The following is a 14,383-nucleotide window of genomic DNA, read 5'->3' as shown; positions in this document are numbered from 1 at the left end:
GACTTACTTCAGCCAGAACCTTTTGAGCATTCCTCACTTTGATGACTTCAACAGACTCATGGGGAATCCATCCACATCCCCTGATCCACTCCAAGTCAGCCTTGTACACAGCCTAAACATCAAAAATAATCAAATGAAACAATGTCTTGCACACTATTTTGTAAAATTTGTAAAAAAAAAAACAAAACAAAAAAATATCAAAGCTCAACTTACATCACTACGCAGATCATAGACCTTCCTGGCCTGGACGACGTCATTGGAGTCAGGCAGGCAGGTCCAGTTGTGCAAGTAGGTTCTGTAGTTGGCATCATTCACTTGGATCTGGCACTTCTTGGCCAGCTCAATAGACAGCAGGTCCACTGGGAGGTGGAACTTGGTCTTGGACTTGTTGAAGTCTTTCTTGTAGAGAGCATCACTAGCAATCTTAGCTGAGTTTAAGGCCAGCATGATCAAGGGATCATCATGGACACTGAGAGCCCCGATGTGATGGCCAACTTGCTTACGATAACCAGCCTTGTACTTGTACTGCATTTAAAAGATGATCAAATCGGTTGTAAGCATTACTCTTAAATAGCAGAAAGGGGATTAAAAAGCCCAAATGTAAGATCTTTCACAATATAAAAGAGATTCAGAAAACAAACAGATAAAACATGACTTTGTGATGGCTTACATCACTGGCTATATCTCTGGATGCTTTAGCCTTGATCACGGACACAGCATCCTCTTTGATTTGGTATGCCTTCGCCTTTGTAACATCCCAGTCTTTGGTATACATTTTCTGCAACAGGACAAAAAAGGTGGAAATTGAAAACACAACAATTTAATAGCATAACAAGCTCACAAAATAGAAATGATTTTAGTAATACTCAGCAATGTAACTTTTCTTACATTGCTGATAGCAATGGCATTGGCTCTGGACAACTCGATGGCAGGTGTATTTGGCATGATGTGGACAGATGTCTTATCTTTGTCCCATGCTTCTCTGTATTTTTTCTATAATTCAAAATAAAAAATAAAAAAAGATTAAAGGAACACATTGTTGCAAAAATAAAGACTGCTATAACATTCATTTCGCATAATTTTACATTTCTAATTAACTGTAAATATAATTATAATTATTATAATAAAAGTAATAATAATTATGTTTTTTTTAAAAACAGAAATTTTGACTAGTAATTCACGGCAATTAAAATAAAAAATAGTTTCACCCGATGTTTGTGCTATTGATTTCTATGCTTGTTAGAGCAACTGTCTTCAACCTCAGTTTAGCTGTAATTTTAAATTCAAAATAACATTTGAGTACCAATTATAAAGAAAGGCAATAATCTTACATCGCTGAGGATGTCAGCATTTTGCTTGGCTAGGACAATAACAGGCAGGTCCACAGCACTGGTGAACTTGACTGTGCTGGGATGCTGGCGGTACAGATTCTCATTAAGGATAGCCTGAGCATTCTTGGCTTTGATGACGTCAAAGGATCCTTGTGGCATCCAGCCACATCCACGGATCCATTCAAGATCAGCTTTGTACACAGCCTAGTTTGAAAGTTTGCAAAAGAAAAGGTATTCATGTAGTTACATTAAAAAGCCTTTGTAAACAGCACAGTGTGTCAAACAAGGCATACAGTATACATACATCACTCTGAAGATCATAGACCTTCCTGGCTTGGACAACATCATTGGAGTCGGGCAGGCAGGTCCAGTTGTGCAGGTAGGTTCTGTAGTTGGCATCATTGACCTGCATCTGGCATTTCTTGGCCAGCTCAAGAGACAGCAGGTCCGCTGGGAGGTTGAACTTGGTCTTGGATTTGTTGAAATCTTTCTTGTAGAGAAGATCACTAGCAATCTTGCCTGAGTTCAAGGCCAGCATGATCAAGGGATCATCATGGATGCTGAGGGCTCCAATGTGGTGCCCTTGCTGCTTCCTGTATCCAGCTTTGTACTTGTACTGTAAGGTTTTAATACATAAAAGAAATTTGAGCATTATCGCTTAACAGTGTGTGCTTAACTTATTAGATAAGATCCAAACTGAGGCTTACATCACTAATGATGTCTCTGGAGGCCTTGGCAGATTTCACTGCGACAGCATCCTTAGGCAGGAAGTAGCCCTTAATAAGGCTGTCCTCATAGTCTTGACGGTAATATTTCTGCAAAGAACACGATGAAGCAACACATACCGATTTAACAGGATTAAAAACTAAACTAGTGTGCGTTTATTTCTGATTTGTTGGTCACTATAAAGCTGTACTTACGATGCTTGTGTTGAGTCTGTTTTGTTTTCCAAGAACAATCTCAGGTGTGTCTGGCATGACATGGATATGAATCTTCTCCTTATTCCAGGCATCAACATATGCACTCTGCAATGCAATAGTAATGAAGACAAAAAGTTAGACACATTCACCTCTGGTCTACAAAATCTCAGTCCGTATGAAAACAGTGATTTCAAACAGCAATTTATTTTTACCTTTTACACAGATTAGTAACATTTTCTAGGAAAATAATACCTTGTCCATGATCTTGGCATTAGCTTGGGCAAGAGCAAATGGTACGGCATCTGTCTTGCTTGTATACTTGAAGTTGCTTGGATGCTGTCGGTACTTCCTTTCACTCAGAATCTCAGCAGCCTTTTTAGCCTTCACTACATCAACTGAGCCTATGGGTACCCATCCTGTACCTCTGATCCATTCCATATCAGCCTTATACACAGCCTGTTGGCAGAAAATACATGAGAAACAGTTCAACAATACAGGTAGTAGTATAGGGTAGCTCTATTTCTTATGGTTAAAAATTAGAAATCCACAGAAACTCACATCACTCTGAAGATCGTAGACCTTCCTGGCCTGGACGACGTCATTGGAGTCAGGCAGGCAGGTCCAGTTGTGCAAGTAGGTTCTGTAGTTGGCATCATTCACTTGGATCTGGCACTTCTTGGCCAGCTCAATAGACAGCAGGTCCACTGGGAGGTGGAACTTGGTCTTGGACTTGTTGAAGTCTTTCTTGTAGAGAGCATCACTAGCAATCTTAGCTGAGTTTAAGGCCAGCATGATCAAGGGATCATCATGGACACTGAGGGCCCCGATGTGATGACCAACTTGCTTACGATAACCAGTCTTGTACTTGTACTGTGAAAAATCAATTTAAACATTCATTACATTCTGATCAGTAAACAGTAATCACATGCTGGGTCCAGTAAGGAAGGAAAACTTACATTACTAACAATGGCACATTATGCTTTAGTTTTAAAGATGGCTCCTATTTATATTTATGCAATCAAATATAAAATGCACCAGTGAGCTTGTATTATAAGCAAATGTTAAGGTGGTATATACTCACATCACTAATAATGTCTCTGGATGCTTTAGCAGCTTTGATGGCGACAGCATCAGATTTGAGGTCATAGCCTTTCCTGAACATGTCTTCAACTGCTTGTCTGTACAGTTTCTGAAAACAACATTTTTATTATTATAATTTTTAAGTTAAATAATAAATAGGAATAATCTTTGAAATCAAACAGAATGCATGAATTTGAGATGTTTACTTTATCAACTAGAACAAATATATAATGGAGAAAGAAAAATCATTCAGAAGTGATACTTACCCTACTATTGTTCATTGCATTAGCACTTGAGAGCACAATCTCTGGGGTATCAGCAGGGATATGGATTTTGACCTTGTCGCTCTCCCATGCTGCATGGTATTGACGCTAAAATAAAAAAAATAAAAAAGGTTTTAGTGACAATTTCAATACTGTTAAAACATCCTGCAATGAATCAAAATGAACATGAAAATAATCATTTATACAAAGTAATATATATATTTAAACTTGTCACAAAATTGTTCTACAGAGAATTTTGTTGACAGTTACTGTTAGTTGGATTCTCATCATGTAACTTTTTTTATCCTACTAACCTGATCCATAATTTGGGCATTTGTCTTAGCAAGCACCAAAGGCATGGACTGCATGTCTTGTGTATATTTAAATGTGTCTGGTTTCTGTTTGTAGAGTCGATCACTAAGGATCTCAGCTGCTTTCTTTGCCTTCAGGACATCAAGCGAGCCAATTGGGACCCATCCTACACCGGTCATAAACTCCATGTCTGCCTTGTACACAGCCTGAGGTGGAGAAGAAATGTAACTTTTCAGAACTATACAGTTCATATACAATTCAAAATTCTGAATCAGTACAAATATTTAAATGACATTTTATTTTTACAAACTTACATCGCTTCGCAGATCATACACTTTTCTGGCCTGGACGACGTCATTGGAGTCGGGCAGGCAGGTCCAGTTGTGCAGGTAGGTTCTGTAGTTGGCATCATTGACTTGGATCTGGCACTTCTTGGCCAACTCAATAGACAGCAGGTCCACTGGGAGGTGAAACTTGGTCTTGGACTTGTTGAAGTCTTTCTTGTAGAGAGCATCACTAGCAATCTTAGCTGAGTTCAAGGCCAGCATGAGCAGAGGATCATCCTGGACGCTCAGGGCTCCAATGTGATGACCGACTTGCTTACGATAACCAGCCTTGTACTTGTACTAAAATTTTTTTTACGATTTTCAGAAGGTAATTGTGCACAGTAAAGTATGTATGACAAAAACTATGTTCTAATAAGTACTCACATCACTGATGATATCCCTGGATGCCTTAGCTGCTTTGATAGCAATAGCATCACCACGCAAATCATAGCCCTTTTTCTTAGATTCTTCGTTGGCAAGTTTATATCTTTTCTAAAAATAGAAAATATTTTACAAAGAGTGTCTTAACTACAGATTTAAAGAGTTTTTAGGGGGGAAAAAAGAAACATTTTCAGACATATACATACCTCACTGTAGTTTATATTGTTCTGCTTTGCCAACAGAACTTCCATGCAGTCAGGCATAACATGGATTTTGGTTTTATCCTTGTCCCAGGCTTCAGTGTAAAGTTTCTATAATAGTTGAATAAAATTAGATGTCAAATGTTCAAACCTTTAAGCTATTTGTGACAGTTCTTGTGTTGAAAAACCTACTGAGCAGATTTACCTTGTTAATATTAGAAGCATTATTTTTAGATAAAACTATTGGCATGTCTTCAGTTGTAAGGGTGAACTTGAAGTTGCTTGGGTGTTGGCGGTACTTCCTTTCACTCAGGATTTCTCCAGCCTTTTTCACTTTCTCAACATCTACTGAACCAATGGGAACCCATCCGATTCCTTGAAGCCATTTCAGATCAGCCTTGTACACCGCCTAAATGGTCATGCAAAGAATAATGAAAAATTCTAAATAACTATAAAAAGAAACAATAAAAGTCAAAAAGACTTTCATCAGACTTACGTCACTCTGGAGGTCATAGACTTGTTTGGCCTGGACAACATCATTGGAGTCGGGCAGGCAGGTCCAGTTGTGCAGGTAGGTTCTGTAGTTGGCATCATTGACTTGGATCTGGCACTTCTTGGCCAGCTCAATAGACAGCAGGTCCACTGGGAGGTGGAACTTGGTCTTGGACTTATTGAAGTCCTTCTTGTAGAGAGCATCACTAGCAATCTTAGCTGAGTTCAAGGCCAGCATGATCAGAGGATCATCATGGACGCTCAGGGCTCCAATGTGATGACCGACTTGCTTACGATAACCAGTCTTGTACTTGTACTACAGTTGAAGGATTAAAGAACAGTATGGATGGATAAAATTCAAAATAAGCATTTTGACACATTCTGGACCATGAACTATAAGACTATGAATGAAAAACAAAAGAAGAGAGCACTCACATCACTGATAATATCCCGAGAGGCTTTAGCTGCTTTAATAGAAATGGCATCACCACGCATGTCATAGCCTTTCTTCTTGGCCTCCTCATTGGCAAGCTTGTATTGTTTCTGGAGTAGGTTTAAGTAGAAAAAGAAATATGAGACAAAAACAAATATAACTTTCCATATTCAAATTGAGACTTTAAATGATTGACCCACCACACTGTAGTTAACTTTGTTCTGTTTAGCTAGCACAATCTCCATTGTATCTGGCATGACGTGGATCTTGGTTTTATCCTTTTCCCAAGCATCAACATAGCTTTTCTATAATGTAAGAAAAAATAAAAATAAACATATATATGCTAATTATCTTTATAAAAATACATTGGAAAAGAGAAGAAAATTATGCTATTGATCAAAGCAGGCTACCTTGTTCATGATGTTTGCATTGGCTTTGGCCAAGGCCAGTGGCATGTCTTCAGTTGTGCAAGTGAACTTGAAGTTGCTTGGGTGCTGACGATACATCCTTTCACTTAGGATTTCTCCAGCCTTTTTCACTTTTTCAACATCAACCGAACCAATGGGAACCCATCCTAGACCTTGAAGCCATTTTAAATCAGCTTTGTACACAGCCTGAGAACAAAAATATCATAAAAATTAGCATTAAGTAGTGAACCGATATGTCTCTATAAACTGGGTATATGAAACATGGAGATCTTACTTCTCAAATACTGAATGAAGCATGTCTACATGTAGCATACTTACGTCACTTTGGAGGTCATAGACTTGTCTGGCCTGGACAACATCATTGGAGTCAGGCAGGCAGGTCCAGTTGTGCAAGTAGGTTCTGTAGTTGGCATCATTCACTTGGATCTGGCACTTCTTGGCCAGCTCAATAGACAGCAGGTCCACTGGGAGGTGGAACTTGGTCTTGGATTTATTGAAGTCTTTCTTGTAGAGAGCATCACTAGCAATCTTAGCTGAGTTCAAGGCCAGCATGAGCAGAGGATCATCTTGGATGCTTAGGGCTCCAATGTGATGACCGACTTGCTTACGATAACCAGCCTTGTACTTGTACTGTTTAAAAGAAAGAACAGTTTAAGACATAAGTTAGTTCAATGGTATATTTTGTTAATTTTTTTAATGCAATAACTCAAAATACTCACATCACTGGCAATGTCCCTGGAGGCCTTGGCTGCTTTGATGGGGATGGCATCATTTCGCATGTCATATCCCTTCTTTTTAGCTTCCTCATTTGCAAGCTTGTATAATTTCTTAAAAAAAAGAGCAGTTATTTTATTTAAAACAAAAAAGAAAGAAAAGAATGTATTAATTATTAACCAAGAACATCTATTATGTACCACTAAGAGGCCAATGTTGTGTAATACTTACCACACTGTAGTTGGCCTTGTTTTGTTTTGCGAGTAGAATGTCCATAGCATCAGGCATAATATGGATCTTTGTCTTGTCTTTGTTCCATGCATCAACATATAGTTGCTGTCAAGTAAAATTATGACATTTAAAAAAATGTCTAAAATAGATGTAATAAAATGTAATTAGAAAATTATGCATTTGTTTTATCAGTTCAGAAGTTACCTTGTTCATGACATCGTTATTGGCTTTAGCCAAGGCTATTGGCATGTCTTGAGTTGTCATGGTGTATTTAAAGTTGCTTGGGTGCTGACGGTACTTCTTTTCACTTAGGATTTCTCCAGCCTTTTTCACTTTCTCAACATCCACTGAACCAATGGGGACCCATCCGAGACCTTGAAGCCATTTCAGATCAGCCTTGTAAACAGCCTAAAAGCAGACATGTACATGGAAAGAATGCCTGTTAGCGACTCCACAGTTTATTCATCAGTATCTCTCTTTCTCAACATCAAGAAGACAACAGAGACCCAAGCAATTCCTCTTTTTTATAATATACTAGCTACAAAATAAAATATAAAACAGAAAGTCAATTCAATTAAGATACAGAAATTGATCGGTTAATAATGCTTTACAGAAGCTGGATAACACGTACATCACTCTGGATGTCATAGACTTGTTTGGCCTGGACAACATCATTGGAGTCAGGCAGGCAGGTCCAGTTGTGCAGGTGAGTTCTGTAGTTGGCATCATTCACTTGGATCTGGCACTTCTTGGCCAGCTCAATAGACAGCAGGTCCACTGGGAGGTGAAACTTGGTCTTGGACTTGTTGAAATCTTTCTTGTAAAGAGCATCACTAGCAATCTTTGCTGAGTTCAAGGCCAACATGAGCAGAGGATCATCTTGGATGCTCAGTGCTCCAATGTGATGACCGACTTGCTTACGATAACCAGTCTTGTACTTATACTACAAAAAATATAATATTCTCAGTTTAGCAAATGACAGAATATCCTCAATGAGACATAAACTGCTTATTCAGTTTGTTGTGCTTACGTCACTAGCAATGTCCCTGGAGGCTTTGGCTGCAATTATAGATATGGCATCATTGCGCAAATCATAACCCTTCTTCTTGGCCAGTTCATTGGCAAGTTTATATTGTTTCTGCAGAGTAAATCAGAAAAAAATATTTGAACAAACCTTGGCAACAGCAGAATCTCAATTCAAACAAATGCTCATAACTCTTAATCTATAAACAGTGTGACACAGGGTTAATATTTAGAATATTTGCTTAAATGTAAAAAAGAATACTCTTAAATACAACTGAATACTCAACTCTAAATTTGAAATACTGACCTCACTATAGTTGACTTTGTTTTGCTTTGCAAGAACCACATCCATTGCATCTGGCATGATATGAACTTTAGTTTTATCATTGTTCCAGGCTTCAGCATATTTTGACTGTCAGAATGAAGAGAGAATTAAGCATCAAAACTGATGTCACAAATAATATTTTAGATAGTTTCATATTGGTCTAGATATCAAATGTAAATATACCTTGTTCATTATTTCATTATTGGCTCTGGCCAATACCAGTGGCATGTCTTCAGTTGAACAAGTAAACTTAAAGTTGCTTGGGTGCTGACGATACTTCTTTTCACTTAGGATTTCTCCAGCCTTTTTCACTTTCTCAACATCAACCGAACCAATGGGAACCCATCCGAGACCTTGAAGCCACTTCAGATCGGCCTTATACACCGCCTGAGAACAGACATGTATGGAAAGAGTGCTTGCAAGCTTGATAAGGATGGGTCATCAACCTTATTTATTTATTTATTTAACCTATATTTACAAAGCTGCAGTAAAATCAGACTTACGTCACTCTGGAGGTCATAGACGTGTTTGGCCTGGACAACATCGTTGGAGTCAGGCAGGCAGGTCCAGTTGTGCAAGTAGGTTCTGTAGTTGGCATCATTGACTTGGATCTGGTTCTTCTTGGCCAACTCAAAAGCTATCATGTCCACTGGGAGGTGGAACTTGGTCTTGGACTTGTTAAAATCTTTCTTGTAGAGAGCATCACTAGCAATCCTAGCAGAGTTCAAGGCCAGCATGAGCAGAGGATCATCCTGGACGCTCAGGGCTCCAATGTGATGACCGACTTGCTTACGATAACCAGCCTTGTACTTGTACTGTTTAAAGTTCATTAAAATATCCATTACATTTTGAAAAGTACACAGTAATTAAAAACTGGGTCCAATAAGAAAAAAACTTACATTACTAGCAATGGCACAAGATGCTTTTGCAGCTTGAATTGGGATGGCGTCAGCACGTAGATTGTAACCCTTTTTCTTTGACAGTTCATTGGCAAGTTTGTATAGTTTCTAAAGAAGAATATGAAAAGATGATTTAAATGCTGTGACTTAATGACAATTACTGTTTGCAATCAATCAGCAAGGAATCTGGCAACATCACTAACCTCACTGTAGTTAAGTTTATTTTGATGAGCAAGAGCCACTTCCATTGAATCAGGCATAATGTGAATCTTGGTTTTGTCCTGTTCCCAAGCTGCAGTATACTTTTGCTGAAGGCAGAATGAATGGGTCCATTTTAAATTATTCTGAAACATTTTGGCTAATGAAACTATTAATTATGTGTCTCTAAAAAGAAAGTCAGTTGACCAAATCTAATAATCAAGATAATCAAAAGCAAAGCTCACGGTCAAGCCAAATGGTTTCAACTTTCACCTTGTTTTTGATTTCATTGTTGGCCGAGGCTAGGACCAGATCCATGGAATCCATGTCTTTAGTGAACTTGAAGTTACTGGGATGTGTGCGGTACAGTTTCTCGCTGCCTATCCGGCTAGCAGTCTTCGCCTTCTCCACATCCAGAGATCCAATGGGAACCCATCCAATTCCTCTGATGTAACTGTTATATTCAGATTTGTAGACGTTCTGCAAAATTGGAGAGGATCAATATAAAATCTAACTGAAAAAGAATAGAATTTTATAAAAATCAAAACATTTAAAATACAACGTGACAATCTGGACTCACATCACTTGCGATCGCCTGCATGTTACGGGCTAGCTCTAGGTTCATGGCATCAGGTAGAACTTTATAATGTGTAATGATATGCCGATATCCAGCAAAAGTTTGAGCAGCCGTAGCCTGCTTAGCATGAACAACACTCAACATGTCCACAGGGGCATGGTACTTCAGCTTGGACTTGTGATAATCCTTCTTGTATAGTTTATCACTCTGTATCCTAGCCACCTCCATGTAGTGAACCAGCAAGGGGTCGTCCTGGAGACTACGGAAGCCAACGTGATGTCCTCTTGCTTTGTTGTACTCCTTTTTGTATTTGTACTGTGATGAGAATTTGTAGAAGTCAGAAATGGTCATATTTGGATAGCACTAGTGACAGAAACATTTGATAATCTATTTGAGTAACTCACATCACTGGCAATGTTTGTAGAGGCCCTAGCTGCAACCACTGATACAGCATCTGCCTTGAGGTCATGACCTTTCTTCTTCAGGGCTTCCAGTCCTGCTTTGTAGGCTTTCTGTATTCAAAACAGCACAAGTTATACATGTTATTAATGCTTTTAATGGGATTTATAGTGACTCTTTACAAAAGCTACACTGCTTCATTGGTAGGTGACAAAATATTTGAGTTTTTTGTTTTATTATATAAATAACTGATACATTCACTCAACTGGTAAATTCAAACAGACTGAATGATTCAGAATCTCTACTGTTCAGACACATGCAACAAGTTCTGATTCTGCTCTGAGAACCATGCTCACTGGTGGATAAAAAGCTGTGAATATTTTGTCTACAATGTATGTTACTCAATGAGTACTTCTTGTTAAAATATTCTTGTAAAACTTTTTCATATATTCTGCAAATACATAGAATACACCTACCTCACTGATGTTGATTGCATTAGCCTTTGCAAGAATGATTTCAGGACTGTCAGGCATAATATGGATATTTATCTTGTCCTTGTTCCAAGCGTCTGTGTATGCTTGCTAAAATAAAAAAATATTCAAAATATTATTTATTGATCAGGCTAGCCAAATTATCCATTAAAAATGTAATCAATTACAGATGCACATACAGTACATCTCAGAAATTTTGGATCATTACTATAATGGTTTATTAAAAAGTGTAATCTACCTTATCCATGATCTTATTATTGGCACTAGCCAATGCGAGGTCCATAGAATCCATAAGTTTGTGGAACTTGTAGTTAGAGGGGTGAGTGCGGTAATTGTGTTCACTCAGGATCTTCCCTCCAACCTTTGCAGTCTCTACAGCCAGTGAACCAATGGGCACCCAACCCATACCCTTAATGGTGTCGTTGTATTCACTCTTGTACTCAACCTGGGAGACAAAAATTATACTGTTAAATCCTACTTTAATACTTCACTCCAACAGGTTATGAGCTACCCCGTCCACATAGGATGTGTTGATATAAAAGAAGATGGACTTACATCACTGGAGCTGAGGTTCATAGAGCGAGCTAACGCCAGGTTCATGGCATCAGGCAGCAGGGTGTAATGATGGAAATGTTGCTTGTATCCTGCATTTGTCTGAACCTTTGAGGCAGTTTTGGCTTGTACAACACTCAACATGTCCACAGGGGTATGGTACTTCAGCTTAGACTTGTGATAATCCTTCTTGTAGTTCCTCTCGCTCTGTATCTTAGCCACTTCCATGTAGTGCACCAGCAATGGGTCATCCTGGAGGCTACGGAAGCCAACATGGTGGCCTTTCGCTTTCTCATATGCCAGCTTATACTTGTACTGTTATGGCAGAAACATGGATTTATCAGAAAGGATTAATGATTTTGCCACCATATATTAGAAAGTACTAAGATGAAAATAGATAGGATAATAGGATATTTACATTGCTAGCAATATTCCTGCTGGCTTTGGCAGCCACAATTGAGATAGCATCTGGTTTGAGGTCATAGCCTTTCTTATTCATTTCCTCAAGGCCAGCTTTGTAGAGTTTCTGGAAATACACAGAAAAGGCAATGGAATATAGCACACTGGACTTTTTTTTTTTTTTTTTTTTGCTTTGATTGTTAATTAGGATCTTTTGAACGAATGCAATAATTAGTCTTACCTGGCTCATGTTCAATGCATTGGCCTTGGCCAGGACAATATCAGGACTGTCAGGCATCACATGAACCTTGAGCTTGTCATTTTCCCAGGCAGCATGATAGGATTTCTGCAACCAAAAGCATTTAAATTTTCATATATTGATATTTAATTTTAAACCTGTCAAACCAATGAAAATACCCTCAATCCAGACTTGCCTTGTCCATGATCTTATTATTGGCACTAGCCAATGCGAGGTCCATAGAATCCATAAGTTTGTGGAACTTGTAGTTAGAGGGGTGAGTGCGGTAGTTGTGTTCACTCAGGATCCTTCCTCCAACCTTTGCAGTCTCTACAGCCAGTGAACCAATGGGCACCCAACCCATACCCTTAATGGTGTCATTGTAATCACTCTTGTACTCAACCTGGGAGACAACAAAGGTAATGTTTAATACCTTTGTTAAACCCATGGTACCCCCTCCAAATGGGATGTGAGGATCTAAAAGAGGATGGACTTACATCACTGGAGCTGAGGTTCATAGAGCGAGCTAACGCCAAGTTCATGGCATCAGGCAGCAGGGTGTAATGATGGAAATGCTGCTTGTAACCTGCATTTGTCTGAACCTTTGAGGCATTTTTGGCTTGCACAACACTCAACATGTCCACAGGTGTATGGTACTTCAGCTTGATCTTGTGGTAATCCTTTTTGTAGTTCTTTTCGCTTTGCATCTTAGCCACCTCCATGTAGTGTACCAGCAAGGGGTCGTCCTGGAGGCTACGGAAGCCAACATGGTGGCCTTTTGCTTTCTCATATGCTTTTTTGTATTGGTACTGTGATTAAAAAACAGTGGATTCTTATCAGCCCAGTACATTCATTGTGAAAATGCAACTTTTTTTAATTATTTTTTTTGATACTGCTGAACAGGACCTTCAGTATTTTAATGCAAGATACATTTTACACTTACGTTGCTGGCAATGTGTCTTCCTTGTTTAGCAGCAACAATGGAAATAGCATCAGCTTTCATGTCATAGCCTTTAGCAATGTCCACAAGCCACTGTGCCTTGTAGCGTGACTATAAAATAAGAGGTTTTTAACATATACATTATTTTAGTGTTTCATTGGTAATAATAATATTAACAATAATAAATACAGTTTTATAAATAAAATGCAATTGTCTGATAAGTTCATAGCAAAAAGTGAATGCGCTGAGGACTGTTAATGCAATAGCTAACCAGAGCTAATAAATGAACCAATATTGGCACAGGATCATATTAAAACGAGTTTCTCGTTTATTTAATTTAGATTTGATATTCTTTTGTACTCACCTCACTCACAGTCTGGGCATTATATTTGGCCTGCAGGAACTCTGGGGCATCAGCTGGTAGATTGTACGTGTGCATAAATTTCTCTCCAGAGGCTTTATAGGCAGCCTAAAATGAAATGAAAAGCAAACCAGACCAATAAATCAGTTTTAGATCATCATTATGGTTATCATTCATAATCAATTATTGAAGTATACTTACTTTATTTTGTAGTTTTGTGTTGTTCATGGCCAAAACCATGTTCATCTGATCTGTCAGACTGGTAAATTTGAGCGTACCGGGGTGAATTCTGTAGGACCTCTCATCAAGGGCTTTATTGGCAGCCTTGACCTTCTGAACATCTATAGAACCTATGGGAACCCAGCCTGCTCCTTTGAAGATGTTGTTGAAATCTGATTTGTACAAATTCTATGGATAAAATGTGACCTGTTAATCATTTTGTCAAAACAGCAATCATCCTAGGTTTAAGTATCATCGTAGCCTTATTTAGTTTTGCTCACATCACTCTGGATCTCCATCATGTTGCGAGTCAGTTCCACGTTCATGGCATCAGGCAGCAGGGTGTATTGATGGAAATTCTGCTTGTATCCTGCATTTGTCTGAACCTTTGAGGCATTTTTGGCCTGCACAACACTCAACATGTCCACAGGGGTATGGTACTTCAGCTTAGACTTGTGGTAATCCTTCTTGTAGTTCCTCTCACTCTGTATCTTAGCCACCTCCATGTAGTGCACCAGCAAGGGGTCGTCCTGTAGGCTACGGAAGCCAACATGGTGACCTCTTGCCTTCTGATAAGCAAGCTTATACTTGTACTATAAAAAAAAAACACAACACAGTTGCATATAAGTCAACAATGCACTCCAACAATTA

General features: G+C 38.7%; 1 protein-coding gene across 14 annotated transcripts in view; it reads right to left on the bottom strand.

The window, feature by feature from the left end:
* The window catches only part of LOC132095220 (nebulin-like), a 61,468-nt gene that overhangs the window by 27,853 nt on the left and 19,232 nt on the right, over window positions 1-14,383 (bottom strand). For 7 of the 14 annotated variants that reach the window (XM_059500028.1, XM_059500031.1, XM_059500032.1 and 4 more), the window contains 46 exons: window positions 14,014-14,325; window positions 13,715-13,921; window positions 13,517-13,621; window positions 13,156-13,263; window positions 12,710-13,021; window positions 12,409-12,615; window positions 12,216-12,320; window positions 11,994-12,101; window positions 11,579-11,890; window positions 11,262-11,468; window positions 11,009-11,113; window positions 10,538-10,645; window positions 10,137-10,448; window positions 9,830-10,036; window positions 9,562-9,666; window positions 9,359-9,466; window positions 8,963-9,274; window positions 8,643-8,846; window positions 8,442-8,546; window positions 8,142-8,249; window positions 7,743-8,054; window positions 7,316-7,519; window positions 7,112-7,216; window positions 6,886-6,993; window positions 6,485-6,796; window positions 6,149-6,352; window positions 5,939-6,043; window positions 5,741-5,848; window positions 5,310-5,621; window positions 5,019-5,222; window positions 4,820-4,924; window positions 4,617-4,724; window positions 4,221-4,532; window positions 3,909-4,112; window positions 3,598-3,702; window positions 3,333-3,440; window positions 2,810-3,121; window positions 2,504-2,707; window positions 2,252-2,356; window positions 2,039-2,146; window positions 1,636-1,947; window positions 1,332-1,535; window positions 889-993; window positions 671-778; window positions 214-525; window positions 8-112 (listed from right to left, as the gene is read on the bottom strand). In XM_059500028.1, coding sequence (XP_059356011.1) covers window positions 8-112; window positions 214-525; window positions 671-778; window positions 889-993; window positions 1,332-1,535; window positions 1,636-1,947; window positions 2,039-2,146; window positions 2,252-2,356; window positions 2,504-2,707; window positions 2,810-3,121; window positions 3,333-3,440; window positions 3,598-3,702; window positions 3,909-4,112; window positions 4,221-4,532; window positions 4,617-4,724; window positions 4,820-4,924; window positions 5,019-5,222; window positions 5,310-5,621; window positions 5,741-5,848; window positions 5,939-6,043; window positions 6,149-6,352; window positions 6,485-6,796; window positions 6,886-6,993; window positions 7,112-7,216; window positions 7,316-7,519; window positions 7,743-8,054; window positions 8,142-8,249; window positions 8,442-8,546; window positions 8,643-8,846; window positions 8,963-9,274; window positions 9,359-9,466; window positions 9,562-9,666; window positions 9,830-10,036; window positions 10,137-10,448; window positions 10,538-10,645; window positions 11,009-11,113; window positions 11,262-11,468; window positions 11,579-11,890; window positions 11,994-12,101; window positions 12,216-12,320; window positions 12,409-12,615; window positions 12,710-13,021; window positions 13,156-13,263; window positions 13,517-13,621; window positions 13,715-13,921; window positions 14,014-14,325 — 8,448 coding nt within the window. The remainder of the gene's footprint in view (window positions 1-7; window positions 113-213; window positions 526-670; window positions 779-888; window positions 994-1,331; window positions 1,536-1,635; window positions 1,948-2,038; window positions 2,147-2,251; window positions 2,357-2,503; window positions 2,708-2,809; window positions 3,122-3,332; window positions 3,441-3,597; window positions 3,703-3,908; window positions 4,113-4,220; window positions 4,533-4,616; window positions 4,725-4,819; window positions 4,925-5,018; window positions 5,223-5,309; window positions 5,622-5,740; window positions 5,849-5,938; window positions 6,044-6,148; window positions 6,353-6,484; window positions 6,797-6,885; window positions 6,994-7,111; window positions 7,217-7,315; window positions 7,520-7,742; window positions 8,055-8,141; window positions 8,250-8,441; window positions 8,547-8,642; window positions 8,847-8,962; window positions 9,275-9,358; window positions 9,467-9,561; window positions 9,667-9,829; window positions 10,037-10,136; window positions 10,449-10,537; window positions 10,646-11,008; window positions 11,114-11,261; window positions 11,469-11,578; window positions 11,891-11,993; window positions 12,102-12,215; window positions 12,321-12,408; window positions 12,616-12,709; window positions 13,022-13,155; window positions 13,264-13,516; window positions 13,622-13,714; window positions 13,922-14,013; window positions 14,326-14,383) is intronic. The other 7 variants (XM_059500034.1, XM_059500036.1, XM_059500035.1 and 4 more) reach the window with 7 other exon arrangements.

The sequence above is a fragment of the Carassius carassius genome, chromosome 19, assembly GCF_963082965.1.
Source record: "Carassius carassius chromosome 19, fCarCar2.1, whole genome shotgun sequence".
Taxonomy (NCBI): Eukaryota; Metazoa; Chordata; class Actinopteri; order Cypriniformes; family Cyprinidae; genus Carassius; species Carassius carassius.
This window is presented reverse-complemented; position numbering and strand designations above follow the sequence as displayed.